The sequence below is a fragment of the Nuphar pumila genome, chromosome 15 (genome assembly GCF_984573655.1).
Source record: "Nuphar pumila chromosome 15, dmNupPumi1.hap1.1, whole genome shotgun sequence".
NCBI lineage: Eukaryota > Viridiplantae > Streptophyta > Magnoliopsida > Nymphaeales > Nymphaeaceae > Nuphar > Nuphar pumila.
In genome coordinates, this window is record NC_143263.1 from 52,457,110 (window position 1) to 52,479,621 (window position 22,512).

Below are 22,512 nucleotides of genomic sequence, written 5' to 3' on the forward strand. Positions count from 1 at the left end.
AGAAACATAAAAAATACAACATAACTGGCAACCGAATCTTGTATAATGACACGTTGTGGCCAGTGTGAGCTTTAACACAAAATAAGACAAAGAACACCCAAGCAACGAGGTAGGGCAAGTCTCCTAAAAGTTAAAAGGTTTGACCTTTTACACCCACAATAACGTGCATAATCTACAAAAAAAGAAGAAGAAACCACTTCTCTGTATGTACAGATGATAGTCCAAGATGGAACAACAGTCCAAATTCTCTAAAAACCAAGAACACAAATATCTCAAAACTGCAGATAGCCAGCAACCACCAGTACAATAGATGACCAACTCTTCCTCTAGGATAGGAATATGAGTCAGCCCCATACACTTCCACCCTTTTGTAGAGTTAAACATCACTTTTGAAAAGTGTGGTTCACCTTTTGGAGGACCATGATGTTGAAGTTTAATAGAAAAAGGAAGATATCCTCACAATAAACAGTCATTGGTGGAAGCATATAACTAAAACATGGGCATGCTCTAATGAGGCAGAAAGAATGCTCTACATTTCAGCTGCACTCTTGCATATCACATGGTTAGCAACCTCTATATCCTTAATGACATAGAAGTACCCATGACTTGAGCATATTTTTGCACAAATGAAGCTCACTTTCAGATATTTTAGACAACTACCACAGTTTTACTTGGCCCTTCTTGTAGGTCAACAAGAAGAGGAGCATGAAGCAAGAGAAGGCTTGAGTAGGAAGCGAGCAATTAGCAAAAGGGAGATGAAGCAGGGAGGGTAGAAGGTGGGCGGATAAGAAAGAGACAACAATCTTCCAGGATGGGTCAACGTCAACACAAATAACTTTAGTCCAAGTCAATTGGGTCTAAGGTTTGGAAAATCTAGCCCACACCTGATCCACCCAAATCTCGGTTAGGTTCAGGTCACCATAATGTTTTCAAGCAGGCTTAGACATTTTACTAGATTTAATAGCTGCGATGGATTGTAGGCCATCAGGCCTTAACTCTTCTTTCCACTTTCCATAAATTAGAGAGGGACTGAGAATGTTCTGATTCTGTTGTAAACTTGAAAAGTTTTGCCAATATTACCATTACAATTAACTATCATACATTATATATTACCATTATAATTAACTCTTATACATTATAAAATGTGTAGCTTGATTAGGTCAAATGGGAAGCCTGAGGCTTCATTCGATGCATAAATCTGACAGGAACCCATAAAAAGGCTTACTAGGCCTGTTTACCCAGAATTGGTGACCACTCAAGGATCAAAATGAGCAACATCCCTCCAACCCCTCTCACCTCCCACCTTTAAAACACAGGCACTTGCAGATGCACACACACACACAAGAAAAACAAAGATCTCTAACTCTTAAACATGACTGCTCGTTTGCATAGTGTAGCACAAAATGCGGCTTACAGAATAGAACACAGGGGTACAGCGGATAACTTGTCATAGATTTTATGTTTCTTCATTTTGATCTTCTCCATGTTACAATTTTTTTAACAATAAGGCACTATGTCATATTTAATGGGTCAGTGATGGTTTATGTTGGGTTTGGGTTAAAATCACATATGCCTGGGTCTAGTTTTCCCAATCCATCATATCTTACTGCCATCTAGAAGGATGATGCAGAGGCAAAGGCAAGAGATAGCAAACCCATTAAGATAATAGTCCATCTTTCCTCAGGTTTTTTTGCTTCAAAATCCTTCTTTGTGCATCAATTTTGGATTTGATTGTAAAGTTTGGTGAAACTCCACTACTAAGGAATGTATTCAACGTATATAAAAGAATTTATGGTGAATAGGCAAACAAAAGTAGAAACATCCAGGCATCCAAGATTGGAGGTTGGGAACTAAGGTGAGGAAGCAGCTGTATCTCACCACTACCTAAGTGCATTTTCCCCTGCTTAACGAGTTAAGCCAGAAATAAAATCCCAAACTACCCAAAGTTCTATTTCTGGTGAAATCACACAAGCCCTTATAGGGTGATAATCACACAAGCCCTTATAGGGTAATGTTTGGGAAATTATTAATTATGGTGCAATAATTTCCAGTAAAATATCATTATGATTTACTGTTATTGTCACTACATCATTCCCTTACTATCAATAAAAAAAAACTCATTGACTGCTTAATTGCAATCAGAGCATAAGTATGTCCACCGCATGCAAAGTATGGTTCCATGGCATTTATTGACAATGCAGAACAATTATACAATTCACCACATACTTGAAGAAGTGGTAGCTTCGAACTGTAGCTATGAATCAGGCATGTGGCAATGTACTAGTTATGAATAAGCATGAACCAATCAAATATCCAGAGAAAATACAACAAATCTCACCTTGCGTCAATTGTCCATAAAGATTTACATCAATCTACATCGATAACATTTAACAAAATTCAGCATTTAGAACATGAGTGGCAAATCAAAGAGGAAGCACCACGTTGCCAAATTCAAATTGTAAAGTTCGCACAAACAGTTGCTTTCAATCATCCTATTCAATTGAAGGATGATGAAGAAGCACGGAAGAAAAATACCTCCCATCCACCGTGGAGTCAAAAGTGAAAGTGACCAAGTGGTGATCAGGCTTCTGCTCATCCAACTCTAACCAGATTGTTTCCTTCCTCAGATTAATATTATTCCCTATCGTTTTCGCCTTGTTGTGGTCCACATAAGGCTGTGGCTGTGGCTGCGGCAGAGGCAGAACAAGGTAAGAAGGCATTGGCGGAGGATAATGGCACCCACTTCGCGGATTCACATAGTAAGGGTGGCTTGATTCCCCAATTGCAGGAACCGGAAGAGTATACCCGCCGTAATAGCGTGAATACTAAGAGTAGTGATAGTAGTTGGGCGGGAAGGCCGATGAATAAGGGGCGTTGGGAGCAAAGACTGAATAAGGGGCGTTGGGAGCAAAGACATGTGAAGGTAAGGGTGGCGGTGGAATTGGTGGAGGCAAATAATCCATACATTGATTAGGGGGTGGGGGTGGGGGTGGGGTGGTGGCTGCGGCGGAGGTGGTGTCTGTGGCATAAGGACAACGGGATGAGAAGGAGGGACTTGGTCGTCTCTCCTCCGGGTGCTAGAAGAGGAACCCATATTTTCTTGGTGATACCAGAAAAAGGTGCACCCTTCTATTGATGAGTGAGTATGAGGGGTTTCTGCTAGAAGGGATCAATGGGGGGAAACTAACAGAGGGAAGAGAGAGGGAACTCATTGGGAGTTATGGGAAGAAAGGAAAAGGAAGGAAGAGATGTGTGGAAGATAAAGAATTCTCGTATATATATATATATATATATATATATATATATATATATATGAGAGAGAGAGAGAGCTGATACCTTCCTTTCTTCGATTACTTCTAAATCTAAATCGCTGGTCGGAAAGGACCAAGTGGGGTCTTTTGACTTCGGGAGAGGGGCGGTTGGACACTCGTAAATCTCCAGAAAGAATTAGAATTATAGAATTACATGAGAGGCATGCCTATAGTGGGATTCAGATCAGGTCCTTCGTCGAATGTGTGACCTATTGATCAAGAGACCAGGATGGTGCCACGTGTAAGACTTTATTCCCGCCCAACTCCAGCTAACGGTGTTTTGCTGTTAAGTAGAATTCAAAAAAATAATAATAATAAACAAAAAAAAAAAGCAGATTTGGGAGAACACGACGTTTTTAGTGTTTCTCTCTCTCTCTCTCTCTTGTTTCATTTTTCTTTTCAACCAGCAAGGCAATGACGCTACTATTGAAAGTGGAGGGTGATACCTCTGTTGTGGCTTCCAGTTAGGGTTTTGGAGTCAATGCTCCATCAAGCAGGATTTCACTAGTTTGTTGGAAAGCTGTTTTTGGGATGCTTAGAATCAGAAAATTTGATTCTCTTTTCACTTTCATAAATCTAAAAAAACATCAAAAAAATGTCTACCGTAAGAAACAATTCTTTTGGATTGATTCACAATGAATTTTTGTTCTCGGTATATACATAAGGGAAGTTTGTTGATGTTAAAGATTCATTTTTTTTCTTCTAAATGATGATTGTTTTATATATGAATTTCTTGGTCAATAGGTTTTGTGAGATTTATTATTTATTAGTACTTTTTTTGTTGAAATGATTTTTCATTGACCAAGTTGAGATATGAGCAAATTTTCTTACAATGTGTGATGATTTCCCACTAAAAATTCTATTAATGCTTAAAGTAGTGGTTGTGTGCGAAAGATACTTTCCGGTGTTTGCAAGAGGCACCCTCAAAGACAAAATGGCCTCAATAGAGGTTGTTTCTCATAAAATCAGGGGGACGCTAGAGTCGACTAGAGTGACTTTTGTTCAGGGCATCAAATGTCCCCTAGATGCTATTATCTCATCAAGGTCATTCAATCTGTTCATTGAAGTCAATAGTTTCATTGAAAAGAATATTGTTTTTCACATGTTTATCTTTCTTGTACATTAAATATCTTCTTAAAAACAACTAGAAAGGCATGTGTTTTCTAAAGCTTTCTACTCAACATGTAGCTCGTTGTAAAAATTTGCTTTGCCTAGCAGCAAAGAGAACACTATTCATCCTTTTGAGGGTCTTAGATTGTTGTTTTGTTATGTTCCCATTTTTCTCCTGGTGACTATTAATTCTTGAATTGTTTAGTTGTAATTCTTCAGATACTAAGGTTTTTTTATCTTTTTTGCAAACTTTGCAGGATGATAGAATGGACGAGTGTTGCATTTCTGATCTTTATTGTCATTTTAGTTCTAGACCAGGAATGAACACCAAGAAGCTCCTGCGTTAAGCATTCAAGTGGTTAACTGTTGTGGCTAAAAACTGGCTTGCTGATGTAGATGAAGATTATGGCTCTAAATGGGAACCTAAATAATGTACTTCAACAAAATTGTATCTAGACTTTTTTTCTTGTTTGCAATTGAATGCATTGAAGTAACCTGTATTTTGACATTCCCTTTATATCTATCTATGTTTATGCATCATTTTGATATTTTCTTGGATTCTACAACACCATTTTTCACAATTGGGTATGAGAGAGAGAGAGAGAGCTCTATGCTTGCATGCATCACCAGTGTGAAGGGTACAATATGTCAAAACTAAAACTTAATTGTCTCATATTCGGGCCATTTTCTGTAGTTACATCCATTGCCAGTTGATGATTCGTATACAATATGTTTGGCAAAATCTTCCTAGTCCCACCTTTTCTTCCTCTTGCAAATATCGGGGTTACTGTTTGCTACACCTTCACAATGAAAATGCTCAATAGAACAATGTTCAAGACAAAATGAATGATGAAACTAGAGGGTGAAAGAGTTCGTTTTGATAGCTCGGAATTGAGTGTTTTACCAGCAACGGGAATACAATTTCAAAGTGTTTGATCTGATCTGCTAAGTCAATGTGTGAAATTTTCATAAAGATTTATTATAGTTAGATGTAATGAACATTACAACTATTAGAGTGAACAACAGTTGCCCTTAATACGAGCAACATAAACACCCAAAAAAATCACATATCTTAGTATTGACCGCACAAAAACAAAGCAATAAAGCTAAGAAAACAGAACATTAAAACAGTGTTCCCTATCGTCTTTACTTTCATAAATTTCACCCAACTATAATCACCCTCATTTGCTGGCATTTCCTTAAACTGAAATCACCTACGAATAACGATTGTACTGTAAACATAACTTCAAAATGGCAGGAAATGACTAGCAACCTGCTAACTCCATCATTATAAAATGTAACACAGTACTCTATTTCCTGTTTCTCCACTGTGAAGACATCTCTTAATGCTAAGCCTTGACTGAAGGTCTGCCCACTGCGAACCCATGCCAATTGCCAACCAAACTACGAGGAGGTGGCATGACATTTGCCGAGTATGTATGCATCTCAAAGTAGCAAGGAGCAGCCACAACCTGCTCATGCCTCTCCACTTCCATTCTAAAACAAAATGAATTACAGTTATATGTTAAATTTCATTGTGTATCCACTAAGAAAAAAAAGTATATCTTGTTTTTATGATGAAGAAAAACCCTCACCAAGAATGGGGTAACTTAATAGGCTCATCTTAGTGTGAGGTAAAACTCTAATTGGAGGGTATAAGTATCTATTCAACCTTATGAAAATGATTAAAATACCTTTAAAATAATGATACCTTTAGTAATGCATGGCTACTTTTTGCAGATCTTTTGAACTAGTGAATTGAAAAGTCAAACACCTTTTTCAAAAACAATAATTTTATGAATATCTCAAATTTTACCTTTTTGACAAAAGTAATTATATATTTCAAAATATTATTTTTTAATAATATTTTAGTTATTTTAATACGATTGAATTCATCTAATGCTATATATATATATATACACACATTTTTTTTATAGACATACAGTCTATTATACCAATAATCTAGTTGGGATCTCACAATGCAAGTAGTTTTAACTCAATCTAACCTTGATTATGTGTTCAGAATGGTTGATTTAATGGGAATCAATCCTTAGACCATGTTTTCCCAATGGAAAACATATTTTTTTTAGTATGGAAAATTCGGTACATTTTATGCCCGTCGATTTCTGCTCACCGGAAACAACTGTACATATGTTAAATTCCGGTGGTCAAAAAGTTGATTACTGAAACTGAAAACAACCAGATAATGTTTTTTTTTTTTTCAGAACAGAGTCCGGGGACCAAGAGACCCTCTTTTACAAAAGTTATTCAACCACTTATATACCAGTGAGGTCCCTACTTGCAACGGACCAACACATGGTGAGGTGCACTAACTGCTCCTAGTAGACAAGCAGGGTAACCAGATAATGATTTGATTAATAACCTTGATTCAAAGCTTAATGTGGTCGAGCCCCCTTATCGTGTAATGAAACTAGACCATATAAATGATAAGAATGATTTTGGACTTCAGTTAATTCTCCTGCAATCTGTGGACAGCTCCAAGTAACTTGGAAAGATAATGAATTTAAAGGCATTTGTTTTGCCAATGGAGCCCTTGGCCTTTTAGCTGAGTCAATTAAACCATGAGCTATCTCTTAGCCGAAGGAGTGTGAGAATATGCTTGATGGTTTTGAGGTCAAGCCAGATCGAGAATTAATTGGCATTTCACCATGATCAACCAAGTACAGCCATTGACCCTCATATAAGCAGTTCGTTGATCTTCTCTAGCATATTTGGATGCCATAGAAGGGTCGAAAATTGTCTAGTTTTTCAAATTTCTCAATACTAGTACTGGACTTCAGGCGCTCCTTATAGGAGTAGGCATTGACCATATTGAGGAGCTGGTGACATCCACATGACAATGTATGTATGGACCAGTATGGCACCCCTAAACCAATATACAAATAGCACACGTCTCAGAACTCGTTGGTTTATTTTGTCCCACCTTTACGGTCTCAAAAAATGAAGAATCTTGGTTGTAAAATGCAAAATCCCAGTTCACCCTAGTTAATGGAGTCACCATGTAACATCTAAATGTGGTATAGAGTATGATGTTAAAATGTGAAATATATCTCTAATTGAGATCCTAATTAATTAATATGATTAAGCTAATGCTAACCACATTGTTGTCCTGACTTGTAGAACTATTTTAGGCCACACTACAATTACCTTATGAATGAGCAGAAGAGTTGAATTCTGTAAAAGCTTCAAGTCCCCCCAGTTCTTCTAAGAAATGATCCTGCTTGCACATGGATAACCTTCATTGGATCTGTCAGAAGATCGACATATAAAGCAGTTCCATCTTTGGTAGGATGCATACATCAACAATCTTATAACTTTCTTGGCATTGCTTCTGATAGTCTTCAAATTCCATTTCGTGTCATTCTCCAGTCAAACATTGGTAAAAATGAAAAGGAAATTTATGAAGAACATTGTTTGTTCAATAGAAATACAATGTCTAGGAATTTTAGCATATAAACCATAAAGAGAGGGAGAGAGAGAGTACAAGCTTGGAAGCAAATGACTAAACTAGAATGGATCCCACCATAATGGTAATGGCTTCACCTTTGATCATTACACGACCCAGGTCTTCCTTTAGCTGAAGGATCAACTTCCCACCTCTTGGAGATGCTTGATAGGCTGCAAACTCATGCTTTCCCAATTTCTTGCTCCAGTAAGGTGCCAAGGCACAATGTGCACTCCCAGTAACAGGATCCTGAAAACACGTACCAAAAGGCAAGCAGAAAGAGAAATGCATAATAAGCATCTTGGTTTAAGGATCTAAATTTTCTCTCTTTGCAATTGGTATATCATTTTCATCTTCCAAGCTTCAAACAATTGTAGATCAGAATATTAAAAGAAGAGATTGCAAATAAAACTGAACATTGGCCTACAGTATCTACTGACTGGATACTTTGCACTAGAATTTGACCTCATACATTCGATAATTTGGTATATCTTGAATGCCAAGGATGTTACCTCATCAATACCTAACCTTGGACAGAAGAAACGACTCAAGAAATCAAATTCAGAGCCCGGGGGACCAGCTGCTGTTACAATAATTCCTCTTCCGGGGAACTTTTTCAGCAAATCAAGTTGTGGCTGCAGATCTTGCAAAATATCTGCGGTAGCGAGCTCAATCTACAGATAGATGAATTTTACCTTTTTAGAACACAATTGTTCATAACCTAAAGCGCGGCGAAAACAACTGAAAAGCTTTGTAATGCTAGTCATGTATATTAGTGAAAATGGAGATTGAGAAACAAATCAGTATATATATCCAAAAATTCAGATGCATGACTCGCACATGAGCGTGTTTGTGTATGTGAAAAAATCTTTTTAATGCTGATCATCATCATCATCATCACGCCTTGTCTCAACTACATGGGCTTGGTTTTATGGGTCCTATTTTCCCCTTCCCTTCTATGAAGAGTTAATGCTAATAATGTATGTTAATGCAAACGGAGTCAGGGCCTACACGCACAAGCATGATTATATTATGAAAGAGGTAATGGGATAGAGTGGGAATACAAGAAGATCATCGGTGGAGGACTTCCTCATATTGACAATTGTTGCACCATCAAGTGCTGCAGCAATTGATGGGAAGTCGGAAGGATCACAGTCTTCAAGTGTAGACATAGGAAAGTCCAGCTGCACTGCGAAATTCTCCTCTAACGAACCATCTGATGATCTTTCGAGCGCTTCAACCTTGTCAGCTGTCAGAATCCCAGACTTTGTAAGGAACTCAATTCTGTTGCCTCTCACCAGCCCAGAGGAGAAAAGAAAGTGAGCGGATGCTAGCGTTGCATGGCCACACAGATCTACCTGCAGCAGATTCGAATCGCATGGTTTTCAGTTGGAAAGACAATGACACTCTTGGGTCAATGGAGGACCAATTGGGTTTGTCTAACACCGCCACCAATGAGCAGTGACAAACCCAAAATGAACCAAACACAAACAAATGATGGGAAGGGCAGCAGCAAGCAAGGACTAACAACTGACCTCAGCCACCGGAGTAAACCACCTCAGGCGGAATCTTCGGTCAGATTCTGCAGCTGTAAGGAAGGCGGTCTCTGAGAGATTGAACTCCTTGGCCACTGATCTCATCCATGCCTCCTCGACGACTCCTTCGCCTTTCAGCCAGACGACCGCCGCCGGGTTCCCCCAGAAAGCGCAGTCCGTGAACGCGTCCACCTTTTTCGGAAGAAAACCCAAACGCAAGAGATTAGGAGGGCTTGATTTCCAAATTCATCGAGACGCGGGCAAAGGGGAGTGAAGCAAATTACCACAGCGCATTCGATTCGTCTTCTTCCCGCCATACCCGGAAAATTGACGCCCTTTTTCCCAACTAAGGTATCTCCTTTTAGTTTTCTTCCTTTTCTTGCTTGTGGTTTAAGCGTGGATTGGTGCTTCTTTAGGAGGGAAGGATCGGTGGTGCTTCCCTTGGATCTCTTGTCCTTTTTTTTTTAACCACAAAACAAGAATACGATCGACAAAACAAGATTGTGATGCCCAACTGTGGCCTTCCTAAGACAAATGGGTGATCGTCTAACTCTAAGCATGGTTTACCTAAAACTTGTAGCCCTGTAGGGAATTGAGGAAGCGAGGTGGGATACGAACAGCTTGCTTCCTCTAAAGGAAGGGAAGCGACTGCTTCCTAATCATGGGAAGCGCGCTTATCTAAAAGCAGAGAAGCACTTCATATAGTCGATGAAGTGTGTTTCTTTAAAAATATGAAATACGTTTCATAAGTTATACAAAATTGGAGGGTGTTAGTGTGTTCTCCCCCCAAGACGCACAATTTGCCACGGTGCATGTTCGGGGGTCCGAATAAGTGCCACATATATAAGCACGTAGGGTTCGTATTCTCGTGTGTGTCGGCATCACTTAGCTTCGGAGTTTGGTGTTGTTGCAAAGACTTAAGTATCCTTTCTTGTTATTCTCGTCATGAAATGATGTTTCTAGAAAATGATAAAAATGTCCTCTATTCAAAAAAAGGGAAACAATGGTTTGAGAAAAGGACAAAAATATCCTTTATCCAGAAAGTCGAGGATGATGTTAACTCTTCAAAGTCCAAACATTTCGTTTTCACCCTAAGCAGCAAACGTTTGCACCATTTGCTGTAACATGAGCTCCCTTTGACGATGCACCCTTTACTGTAGTTTATTATCGTCGGAGCAGCCTTTGTCGTCGTCTTGAGTTCAGGTTCCCGCCTTGGTTTTTAGCTTGTGTTACAACACATCGCTGCATTCTTGTTCCTGCCTTGTGTTACAAAACATTTTCGGGTTCGCGATCGACTGGTTCGATCATTGGTGGGCGTCATAGGGGCATTTGTCGACCACTTCTTTTTACAGTCTTCTCTTTTTTTTCGTTGTCGTTAGGCAGTATAGGAGAAAGCAATGATGCACAAACATTCCAACAAGTGTCATTAAGGCATCATAAGTACCTTTCCATGTCATCATGCTATTGTTGAAGAACGTATGTCGTTGTGAGTGTCATTAAAATGTTATTTTGTTATTGCATGTGGATCTTGTCTTTTCGACTGTTGAAAAAGTTAACGATATTTGTAAGACGCTGGGACCTATTGACAAGAATGCTTATTTACATATGCGATGAAGGGCCTCTACCCCATCTGGTATCGTCCATTCACTCAGTATATGCAATGTATTGCAAATCGCGGTTATAGTAACATGCTACCGATTTGTGAGATATTGTTTTGTTTGTTAATATCGATTTGTAAGCTATTATGCTGAATTTCTATATCGATTTGTAATATATTTTGCGATATGTATATTGATTTGTAAGCTATTATATGGAATTGTCATATCGATTTGTAATATATTATGTGATATGTATATCGATTTGTAAGATATTATGTGTTTTCTAGTATCGATTTGTAAGATATTTGTAGAAAGAATTTTAAAATGTGTGTGTGCAAAAATACATTGTTGTGCGCTTGTAGTGGCGATTTTTGTATTCAAATCGTTGTTCATTTAGCGATTTTTATTGAAATACTTTATGGGTTGTAATATTTTTAAACTTGTATCTCTATTTTGCTTATGCTATTTTTGCCCTTACTCTTTTTTATTCTGACAAAGGGGGAGAAAAGATAAAAATAGCATTACTTTGAAATTGCAGGGAGATCTTGAGAAAAAGATGATAGCAATTACATTACAGGAGATCTTGCATGAGAAATGCAAAATTAAGAGAAAAAGAAAGCTTTGAATGAATGTATTTCTAAATGCATGAAGAAATGATGAATGGAAATGCAAACCAATCAATATGTGATATATGTGCTTTAAATGTGCTAACTTTTAATGTTTTGTAGCATATTGATAGGGAGAGTAAAATCTCCATCTATGCATCTAAATGCTTCATCTTTGATTAAGTTTGTCATCATCAAAAAGGGGGAGATTGTTACAACAATGAAGCCATACATGATACTTCAAGTACAAGGTTTTGATGATGAACAAGTAGAATCAACTGCATTTCAGCTAAGGCTATGAAGAAATTGAAGAATTCGGTGAAGAATCCTTGAAGACTAGTGTGCAAATGTTTAATTCATTAAAAGTCTTAGATTCTTGTAAGAGCCTTACTTAGAGTGCATATTTAAGTTGCATTTCACCTTAAAAGTCTTAAGAAAAACTTTTCTAAAAGAAACTCTTTTGAAAATCTTTTTAGAAAACTCTTTTCTTAAATTTTCATGTTTATTAGTCGACCAATAGACTTATCAGTCGACTAATCCTTTCACGCCATATTTTTTAAAAAGTCATTTTTGTCAAATTAGTCGACCAAAGGTTTTTTCAGTCGACTGGACAGAATGTCTATTTTCTGGAAAATTAGCAGTAGTCGACTAATGGTTTTATCAGTCGACTGAACAGAACAAGTGTTTTCTGAAAATTTAGCAGCAGTCGACTAATGCTTTTTATCAGTCGACCGAACAAAATGTTTGTTTTTCAGAAGATTTTAGCAGCAGTCGACTAAAAGGTTTTTCAGTCTACTGATGATATTATCAGTCGACTAACTTTTCTCAAGTCGACTAAGTTTCAAAAGTTCAGATGTTCAAACGGCTCGATTAACAGATCAGTCGACCGACGATAACTGTCAGTCTACTAATAACTAACTATTAGTCGACTAACTGATATTTCAGTTGACTAATTTTGCCGTTTTCCTGAAACTTCAAAAAGGCGTGTCTTTTCATTTTTCAAACGTTTTGATCGTTCAAAATAGACAGTTTTGACACCCTTTCATACTCTCAACGTATGGAATCTTTTAACTATAAATATGAGTGCATTCTACACTCAAAAACATCAAATTCAATAGAATTATATTGAATTACTTCTTGCTTTTCACTCTTATTCATTCAAGTATTTGTTTTCTCACTCACGTGATATTTTCACTTCAGTTTTTCACTCAAATCACTTTAAGAGATAGTGAATTCGTGAGTAGAGTGTTTCAACAACCTCAAAAGCCAATTGCATCTCATTTGCATTCAAAAGGAAGGCTCATAGGTTGTATTGTAAGTTGTTATTTCTTTTGTGTAAAAAGGACTCCTTGGTGTAAAGGAGTTGTTTGCTTTCAGTAGGATTGTTACTGAAAGTGGGACCGGTTATGGTCTGTGTGATCTTGTAGTTTACAAGGTTGATAGTGGAAAATCTCAAGCGGGTTTTGCTTGGGGACTGGATGTAGGTCGGGTTTGACCGAACCAGGATAAAATCTTGTGTTCTTTGTGTGTTTGCTTTGAGATTTGCAAAATCATTCAATATTCCGCAGAAATTTTTAAAAGCACTATTCACCCCCCTCTAGTGCTCGTTGCCTCGATCCTAGTGCACTTTCAATTTTTGGTTTTCTAAGAAGTAAATGGTGAGATTTAAACAAAGCTTTTGAAAACCAGTGAAAATGAAGTGAGAAAACAAACTTTGGATAGAGTCCTGATTAGATCAGGACTCTGGGATAGAGTCCTAATTCGATCAAGGACTCTGGAATAAAATCCTAGAATTTTGAAATTCTATGATAATGGTATAACAATTTTGATAGATAGAAATATTTTTGAAAGATTCTCTCAAAATTGAAATCAGGGTTAGAGTCCTGATCCAACTAGGACTCTTTGAATAGAGTCCTGGCTCAACTAAAACTCTAAGTTTTTGACTCATTTTGAAAGCTTTTAAAAAGATTTGATTAAAAATAGGCAGAATACCAATGAAAGATGGAGTCATGATTCAATTAGAACTCTAGAATTTTGGCTAAAATGGAAGATTTTGAAAGTCAGATGAGAAGGTTTTGAAAACAAGTGAAGAACAGGAGTAACAAATGAAATTGGGATAGAGTTCTGATTTAATTAGGACTCTAAGAAAGAGTCCTAATTCGGCTGGGACTCTAAAATTTTGGTAAAAAACCAAGGATTTTGATAAGCTTTCTAAAAAACAAGTAAAAAGGATAGTAAAAATAGAGTTCTAATCTGACTAGGACTCTGAAAAAAGAGTCCTGATCCAACTAGGATTCTGGAAAGAGAGTCCTGATTGGACTGGGATTTTGAAATTTTGGCCAAAAATGATGAGAATGGGCAAGGGATATGACTATATCTGGTTTAAAATCAGAATGGAGTTTTGAAAAGGTTCAAAAAGATGAAAATACAGAGTCCTGATCCAACTAGAACTCTGAATTTTTTGAGATTTTTGATAAATAAAGGAATCCAGAAGCAACACCACCTAACTGGGTCTCATCTAACAATTGAAATCGATTGAAATTGAGTTTAAAATGAATCCAGATTGTTTTATGAGAAAAATACTTCAAAATATAAGATCCTGGAGGTTGACAAATGGTAGAATGTCGATTCAAAACCCAGGTTTTGAAATTGACTTTGAAAGAAAAGTTTTAAAAGCTCGAATCTGGATTCAATATTTTGAAAACAGGAGTTCTGGATCTCGATAATGAGATGCAATGACATGCAATGCTATGCAATGAAATGACTTATCAAGTGCATGCAGTGATATGTAATGACATATGAAATGTAAACATTGGATGAGGGTGAAAATTTGGATTGTTTACAGATGCCCCTCTTTGCTACTAAGTCAGTTGGAAGCCGAACTTAGTGGCAAAGAAAAAAACACCAAATTTGGACTATAAAAATGCCCCAGTTAGGAGAATCTGACCGGGTATGAAAGAATTGGCTCTGATAGTAATGATAGATATGGCATGGAGAATAAAGAAGAAGATTCACCTCACTGAAATGAGGCTCAGGCTTGACCCTTAACCTGGATGAGACGAAAGATACCTCTTGGAAGAACGAAATTCAGGCTTAACCCTTAACCTGAAAAAGACAGTACCTCATGGAAAAATGAGGTTCAGACTTAACCCTTAACCTAAAAGGGACGATACCTTGTGGAAAAACGAGGTTCAGGCTTAACCCTTAACCTGAAAGAGGATTATACCTCATGGAAAAATGAGGTTCAGGCTTAACCCTTAACCTGAAAAGGGCGATACCTCATGGAAAAATGAGGTTCAGGCTTAACCCTTAACCTGAAAGGGATGATCCCTTATGAAAAAACGAGGTTCAGGCTTAACCCTTAACCTGAAAGGGGTGATACCTTGTGGAAAAATGAGGTTCAGGCTTAACCCTTAACCCAAAAGGGGATGATAAACAGAATCCTCAAATGAAGAAACCATGATGGGACCTTCGAATTTTGTACAATAAATCCGAGAGAGATTTACAAAAGGAAAAAAGAGGGTTCCCTAAAGCTTGAAAATGGATTGATCTTGGGTGTCTCATTGCTAAGTCTAGATGGCTTTTAAAACATATGGGCTTTTGCAGAAACATTTCAGGTTTAACCCTTACCCTGAATGAGAACTGTCTATGGTGGGACAGTGGGGAGCACATGGAAGTGTGCAAATCTGAGAGCCTAGGCGCTCAGATCAAAACAAGAAGGGAAGGATCTTGAACAACTCCCGTCATCTGATCCTAAAAGGGATAAAAACAACACCTGAATGCATCAAAATATATATCAAGCTCTCACTTCCTGTCAGGATAACTTGAAAAGATTGCCAATAAGATAAAAATTATGATTGATTCAAAAATGATTGAAATGTAAGTATATTTATATGAAAAATATTCCCTTTTTTCTACCTGAAGTATTACCTCCAACTGGACTTAACTTCGTAGAATTAAGATTCGAATTCAAATTTCTTGCAATTGACTTTCTTTTAAGGAGGCTATCAATTTTCTTGATATGAATGGAAAAGAAAGAATTCTCATTATAAAAGTAATTGGTGAAAGGATATTGATAAAATAATTTCACAAAATTAAAGAAGATTCTTGGCAGATTCGACAGTTTGATATCCTGGGATTCTTTTCTTAGAATGGTCTTTATGCACTTTTTTTGTGACGAAATTGGAGTTTTTTTGGGTTTTTGGGGGATTTATTACATCATCCTTCATTTTGAAGATGTCCTAGCTTTTCTCTTTTTTGGAAGGGTATGTCACAAACTCCTTCATATTGAAGATGTTTTGATCCTTCTTTACCTTAGGGATTATATTGACGATATTAGCTCCTTGGTTGGTGGTCTCTTGATGATAGCTGAAATTAAATATCTTTTAAGGTTTGTCAGGAGGCTCATCGCATTCGCCTTCAACTTGGCGGTGATCTTAACTTTCTTTGGAAGGATCCATCACAAACTCCTTCATCTTGGAGATGATCCAAATCTTCTTTGGCTCCGGGGTCTAACTCGCATATTCGTCTTCATTTTGGCGACAATTGAGAGATCCTTTTTGCAGATATTTAATTGCAGCTTCGGATATTCAAATGATCGGGGATATATGGGAATTGAGTGGATTCTCTTTTTTTTATCGCTCAGGATGTTTCCACTGCTTCATTTTTACAATAATGGTCTTTAAAAATATGCCATAACTACGATCAATATCAATCACTTACGGCTTTGTGACAACATCAAATTTTCTTTGTTGGCCATATCGAGGATTTATTCGTCATCCCTTCGGTTGATTAATAGAAAGAATTTGGATTTTGAATCCTTCTTCGCAAAAGCTTTGCTCTTTTAGAAGTAATACTGAAGGTAACTTAAGGTAATTTCTTGTGTAATAAAAGGTTTTTGGAATCAACAACTATTTTTTTATGGCAAATTGACAAAATATTCTTGGAATCCTTGGTGAAAGAAATCGCTTGAGGTCTAAATAATACATCTGTGGCTAGATTCTTCTCTCCTTTCCCCAAAGGAGAGACTCAGACTTGACCCTTACCTGAACGGGTAAAAAAAAGATACTCCTCTCTTCCCTAAAGAGGAGGTGTTTGCAAAATGAACTTTCGAAGAGAAATAAAGTTTTCGTCAAAACTCCTTATTTCTAGACTTCTCTTATGGAAAGGGGGCCGCTAACAAAGGTTGGAAAGGATGTCATAGAGGAGCGAGTCCATCATACTCTCCTTGGAAAAAAGATCCTCGATGACAGGGTGACCTAACAAAAGACATTTAGGGTTACAAGAAGAACGAGCTTTCGTTGAAGCTCTCCCTGGAAAAGGGTTCCTTGTGCGACAATAAAGATTGTTTTGCAAACTGTTCATGAAGCACGAGTCCCTTCAAACTCTCCCTAGAAAAAGGGGTTCAATGAACGAACAATAAAGACATGCGAAAAGAATGAGATCCCTCAAACTCTCCCTGAAAAAAGGGTCCCTCGCAAGAGAAATGATTGATAATTGATTTTGATCTAGTTGGTGGATGAATTCAACACAAAGGTCGTATCTTGAAAGACCCCAATTGTCGGATGCGACCTGAAGGTTGGAAAGACATGATTGACTTTGATAGAATCGGCTAACCCAAAGATTTTGCTTGCTAAAAATTGATGATCGGAGGTGACCCAAGGGTCTGACGAAGAATGTTTTTGGTTTGCAGATTTGAAGATTAACATTGAGTATGAACCCCAATGTGAGTCTAGTGTTTGGATTGCGACAAATATGTAGACCAAATTTTGACAAAGTACCAGTATGAGCACTGGATTTCAAGAGATCACCAGTACAAGCACTGGACTTAAAAGATTACCAGTACGAGCACTGGATTTTAAAAGACTATCAGTATGAGCACTGAATTTTTGAAAGATCGCCAGTATGAGCGTTGTTTTTTTAATAGATCACCAGTACGAGCACTGAACTTAAAAGATTACCGGTACGAGCAATGGATTTTAAAAGACTACCAGTACAAGCACTGGATTTTTGAAAGATCACAAGTACGAGCGCTATTTTTTTAAGAGATTACCAGTACGAGCACTGAATTTTAAAAGATTACCAGTACGAGCACTGGTTTTTTGAAAGATTACCAGTACGAGCACCAAATTTTAAAAGATTACCAGTACGAGCACTGGATTTTTGAAAGATTACCAGTATGAGCACCAGATTTTAAAAGATTACCAGTACGAGCACTGGATTTTAAAAGACTATCAGTACGAGCACTGAATTTTTAAAAGATTACCCGTTTAGTTGTGATGGGAGATTTTCAATCTTCACCCTCATGAAGATTCAGACAGTTGATTGGGATCTCTGGATTTGTCCCTTATCCCGAATGAAAATTTGATGTGAATGCAAAATGGATGTAAGTAAATGCAAACACATGCGAATAAACGTGAATGAATGCGAATAAGCGAATGGTGAAAGATTTTGTTTAATCCTGCCTGCATACAGGGTATTTAAAATAAAAGATAAATTTTATAGCAAAAATGCCCCAGTGTAGTCTGGGAGAAAAAAATGTTCTGGTAAAAGAATAATTGATCATTTATCAGAAGAAAATTTATTGAGGGATACAAAAGGTAGAATAGAAGTTTTCTAAGTATAGAATTTCTTCAAATATCATGCATTGATAGGATCGGGTAATTCTATCATGTCTACATTAATCAGACGATATGAATTACGTGGTAACGCTTCTTTAACCACATAGGGTCCTTCCCAGTTTGGTGACCATTTGCCGCGCGGGCGATGCTTGAGATGAGCCGTTGATCTGAGAACCAAAACATTAATTCAGAATCTTCTTTTGATGACTGTCTTGGCATATTGCCTAGCTATCCTTTGTCGATAAGACTGAGCATGCTCTACTGCTTTGAGTCTTTTCTCATCGAGTAGATCAAGTTGTACCAATCTTTGATGCTGATATTGATCGAGTGGTAGCTCTAGAAGAGATGCAAATTTAAGGGCAAGTTTCTGAACATGAAGAGGCAATATCACCTCAGTTGCATAAACAAGTTTTGAAGGAGTTGCATTGGTCAGAGTCCGAACGGTGGTTCAATATGCCTAGAGTGCATCATGAATTTTCTCATGCCAATCACGCCCCGTTTCGACGGTTCTTTCCAAGATGCGAATCAAAATTTTGCTTGTAGCTTCCGCCTGACCATTCCCTTGGGGATAGTATAAAGTGGAAAAATGATAATGATTTCTAAATTTTGAACAAAAGGTCTTCATTTTCTCATTCTTGAAATGAGTACCATTATCTGAAACAATGTCATACGGTATACCGAAACAACAAAGAATATTCCTGTAAATAAATAAGACCACATGTCGATCCTCTATTGTGCACAGAGTGACAACTTCCACCCATTTAGTAAAGTATTCTATTGCGGTAAGAAAGTATATATGGCCATTTGAAGCAGAAGGGGTAATGGGACCTACGACATCGAAGGCCCACATAGAGAATGACCATAAAGAGATGATAAATTGCAAATATGTTGTTGGCACATGAATAAAAGGTGCATGCATCTGGCATTGTATGCACTTCTTCACAAAATGATAACAGTCTTGCTGCATGGTCTTCCAATAATATTATGCCCGAATGATCTGCTTAACAAGAGTTTGGTAACCGACATGGCCACCACAAATGTCTTTGTGCGCTTCTTGAATGACTTCCTTGGCTTTTTTTTTATCTAGGCATCTGGAATACTAAGAACTGAACTCGAGACGGTAGAGAACATTGGCAAGAATAAAATAACGAGTGAACATGCTTTGAATTGCTTTTTGTTCCTTCTTCAACAATTCTGATGGAAGCCTACCAATTTTAATAAAATTTCTGATATCTTGATACCAAGGCTTCTTCTTCTGTTCCGCTTGGTTGACTTGCATTACTAAAATGAAGGCAGGTTGGTCAAGTCTGCCAATTTCAAAAGAACGACATGATTCTCCGTCTTTGAAAGACATAATAGATCCTAGGTTGGCCAAACCATCAGCTATTTGATTAAACTCTCTTTTGATATGAAAAAGTTGAAATTCATCGAATTTGTCGATGAGAGCTAGAATGATCTTTTGATAAGGAAGCAACTTCTGGTCTTTTACCTGTCATTCGGCTTTGACTTGGCTGACGATGAGCAATGAATCGCCGGAAGCGTGCACCTTCTTAACATTGAAGTCTTGCAAAATTCTCAGACCTTGTATTAAGGCTTCATACTCGACCATATTATGAGTGCACTAAAAATCAAGTTTGATAGAGAAAGAGATCATCTCATTCTCTATCATGATTAGCAAGATTCTGACTCCTATGCCAAACATGTTTTTGGACCCATCAAAGAATAGATTCCAAACTGAAGATTGCCGAACATTATGATGCGCTCATCAGGGAAATCATCTTCGGCTTTCACTTCTTCTGACGAAGGAAAATTGGCTAGCTTGTCGGCGATAGCCTGACCTTTAATTGACTATTGAGAGACGCATTCCAAGTCATACTACATCAACAAAACTTGTCACTTGGTGATCCGTCTACTAAGAAACGGTTGTTCTAAAATATACTTAAGAGGATTAAGTTTTGAGAGGATCTTGACTTCTGATGCTAACAAGTAATGTCTCAACTTCTGACACATCCAAACCAATGCTAGGCATGTCTTTTTTATCTGAGAATACTTCTTCTCATAGTCAATAAAAGTCTTACTCACATAGTAAATGACGTATTCTATCAGACTGCCTTCTTCATATTGCGCTAAGAATCCACCGCAAGCGACTTGATTAACTGAAATATATAGCAAAAGGGGTTTCCCCAATTCTGGCAGTTTTAGGACAGAAGGGTTGAGAAGATACTTTTTGGTATGCTCAAATGATTGCTGACACTCTGGTTCCCATTCAGACTTCACTCTTTTTCTGAGTAAATGATTAAAAGGCTCACATCTCATGGCAAGATTGGATATGAATCACCAAATTGATTACATACGTCCCTGAAGGCTACGCAATTTTTTGAGAGTAGTCAGGGGTGACATGTCAATGATAGCCTTTGTCTTAGCGAGATCCACTTCTATCCCCTTCTTGTTGACCAAAAAGCCTAACAATTTGCCTGACTTAACTCCGAAAACACATTTATGAGGGTTGAGTCTTAGTTTGTAAAGGACGAGCCGCTTGAAGACTTGATTGAGAGAATCAATATGATCTTCTTCTTCCTTGGATTTGACTAGGATATCATTAACATATGCATCCATGGTCTTGTGCATCTGATCAGGAAAGATGACATCCATTGCACGATGATAGGTTGCTCCGACATTCTTAAGTCCAAATGGCATAACCGTGTAATAGAAAGTACCCCATGGTGTGGTGAAGGATGTTTTGGATTGGTCACGAGCGGCCAATTTGATTTGATTATATCCGGAATATCCATCCATAAAGGAAAACATGGGATGACCCACTGTGTTATCGATCAGAAGGTCGATGTTTGGGAGTGGATAGTCCTTCTTTGGAGTAGCTTTGTTGAGATCACGGAAGTCGATACAGATTCAAACTTTGTCATTCTTCTTAGGAACTGCTACGATATTTGCCAACCAATCTGGATAATCTATTGTTTGAATGAATCTTGCTTTAAGCAAATCCTCAAGTTCTTCCTTGACCTGCTGCTCGATTCGAGGGTTCATCTTTCTCAACTTTTACTTAACTAGTTTTGCATTGGGTTCCAGAACGAGGCGATGTGCCACCAATTTAAGATCTAAACTAGGCATATCCTCGTAAGTCCATGCGAACACTTCGTGGTATTGTTTAAGAAAATCGATGAGCCTTTCCTTCTCATCTGTGCTCAGACCAGTGCCAATTTTAAGAATCTTCGGACTACCCTCTGAACCAATATTGATGTCTTCAGTTGGATCCTGAACTAGGGTCGATGGATCATCTTGTTTCTGAATCGCTGCAAACTTTGGCAATTCTTTAAGAGATAAATCAAATTCTACAACTTCTTCTGACTGCTTTGTGACTTTACTATTCTCAGTTCTTGCTTTAACCTGATAGATCTTCGCAGACTTTGACACGATTGATAGATTGACGACTAGTTTCCTTATTGATTGGGAAGACATTCTGCAAATTTAAAAATAAGTAGAATTTTTAGATAAAGTTGGCTTATTATGAAACAAATCGCATGAAACGGAAATGATAAATGACAATGAATTTCGAAGACATTGTAGAGGAGGAAAGGAAGGATAACATCATAATAGATAAGAAAAATTGATAACTTTATTGAAGATTGAAATGATGACATAAGGAAATAAAATGAAATGAAATGGGACATCGTCCCTACAGAATGCAAGAATCAAGGAAATGAAGTAGAAAAAGAATGATAACAAATGCTCTTAATGGGTCCCCTTGATGAAGATAGTATCATTATGAGATATGTTGCCCATGAATCCCAACCCTGCTTTGTACGGGTGATGATCAGGGATTACTGGCTCTAACCGGCCATTTTCATTCTTGCCTAGGCCTTTGAAAGGTTGATAGTCGTATTTCAGTAGAAGATCAAATCCTTTCTTGACTTTTATGAATTCTGGGAATAAAGGATAATCTCTGAAAGTGCTGTAATCAAGACGACCTCCGATTTTAAGGAAATGTGGTCCTTGCCATCAGACCATTGTTGCGGTATGCTTCGTCTCTGGTGCTGCCCCTAACTTCAACATCTCGAGGCTTTCACTGAGAATAACCTCTTTACTCTCTTTGATGCTAGGAATATCAGCAGTATAGGTCGGTCGGAGAATCATAGGCTAAGGCAGCCTCGCTTCTGGGTTTTCCCCCAGGACAATAGTAATCATGCCACCCTTAAACCACTTAATGCACTGGTGTAGGCTGGATGGCACTGCATTGGCATTGTAAATCCAA

The 22,512-nt window shown here is 37.7% G+C and overlaps 1 protein-coding gene and 1 long non-coding RNA gene across 2 annotated transcripts; both read right to left on the bottom strand.

The window, feature by feature from the left end:
- Window positions 1-5,378: 5,378 nt before the first annotated feature.
- LOC149815392 (uncharacterized) lies at window positions 5,379-7,689 on the bottom strand. Its single transcript, XR_016427910.1, has 2 exons — window positions 7,590-7,689; window positions 5,379-5,918 (listed from the first exon to the last, which is right to left on the bottom strand). It is a non-coding gene; the product is annotated as an uncharacterized LOC149815392 (long non-coding RNA).
- Window positions 7,690-7,828: 139 nt separating this feature from the next.
- Window positions 7,829-9,949, bottom strand: LOC149815393 (uncharacterized). Its single transcript, XM_089988974.1, has 5 exons — window positions 9,707-9,949; window positions 9,423-9,614; window positions 8,952-9,245; window positions 8,400-8,561; window positions 7,829-8,136 (listed from the first exon to the last, which is right to left on the bottom strand). The coding sequence occupies exons 1-5, from the start codon at window positions 9,737-9,739 to the stop codon at window positions 7,945-7,947; spliced, it is 873 nt and encodes a 290-aa protein (XP_089845100.1). The 5' UTR covers window positions 9,740-9,949; the 3' UTR covers window positions 7,829-7,944.
- Between the last annotated feature and the right edge of the window lie 12,563 nt (window positions 9,950-22,512).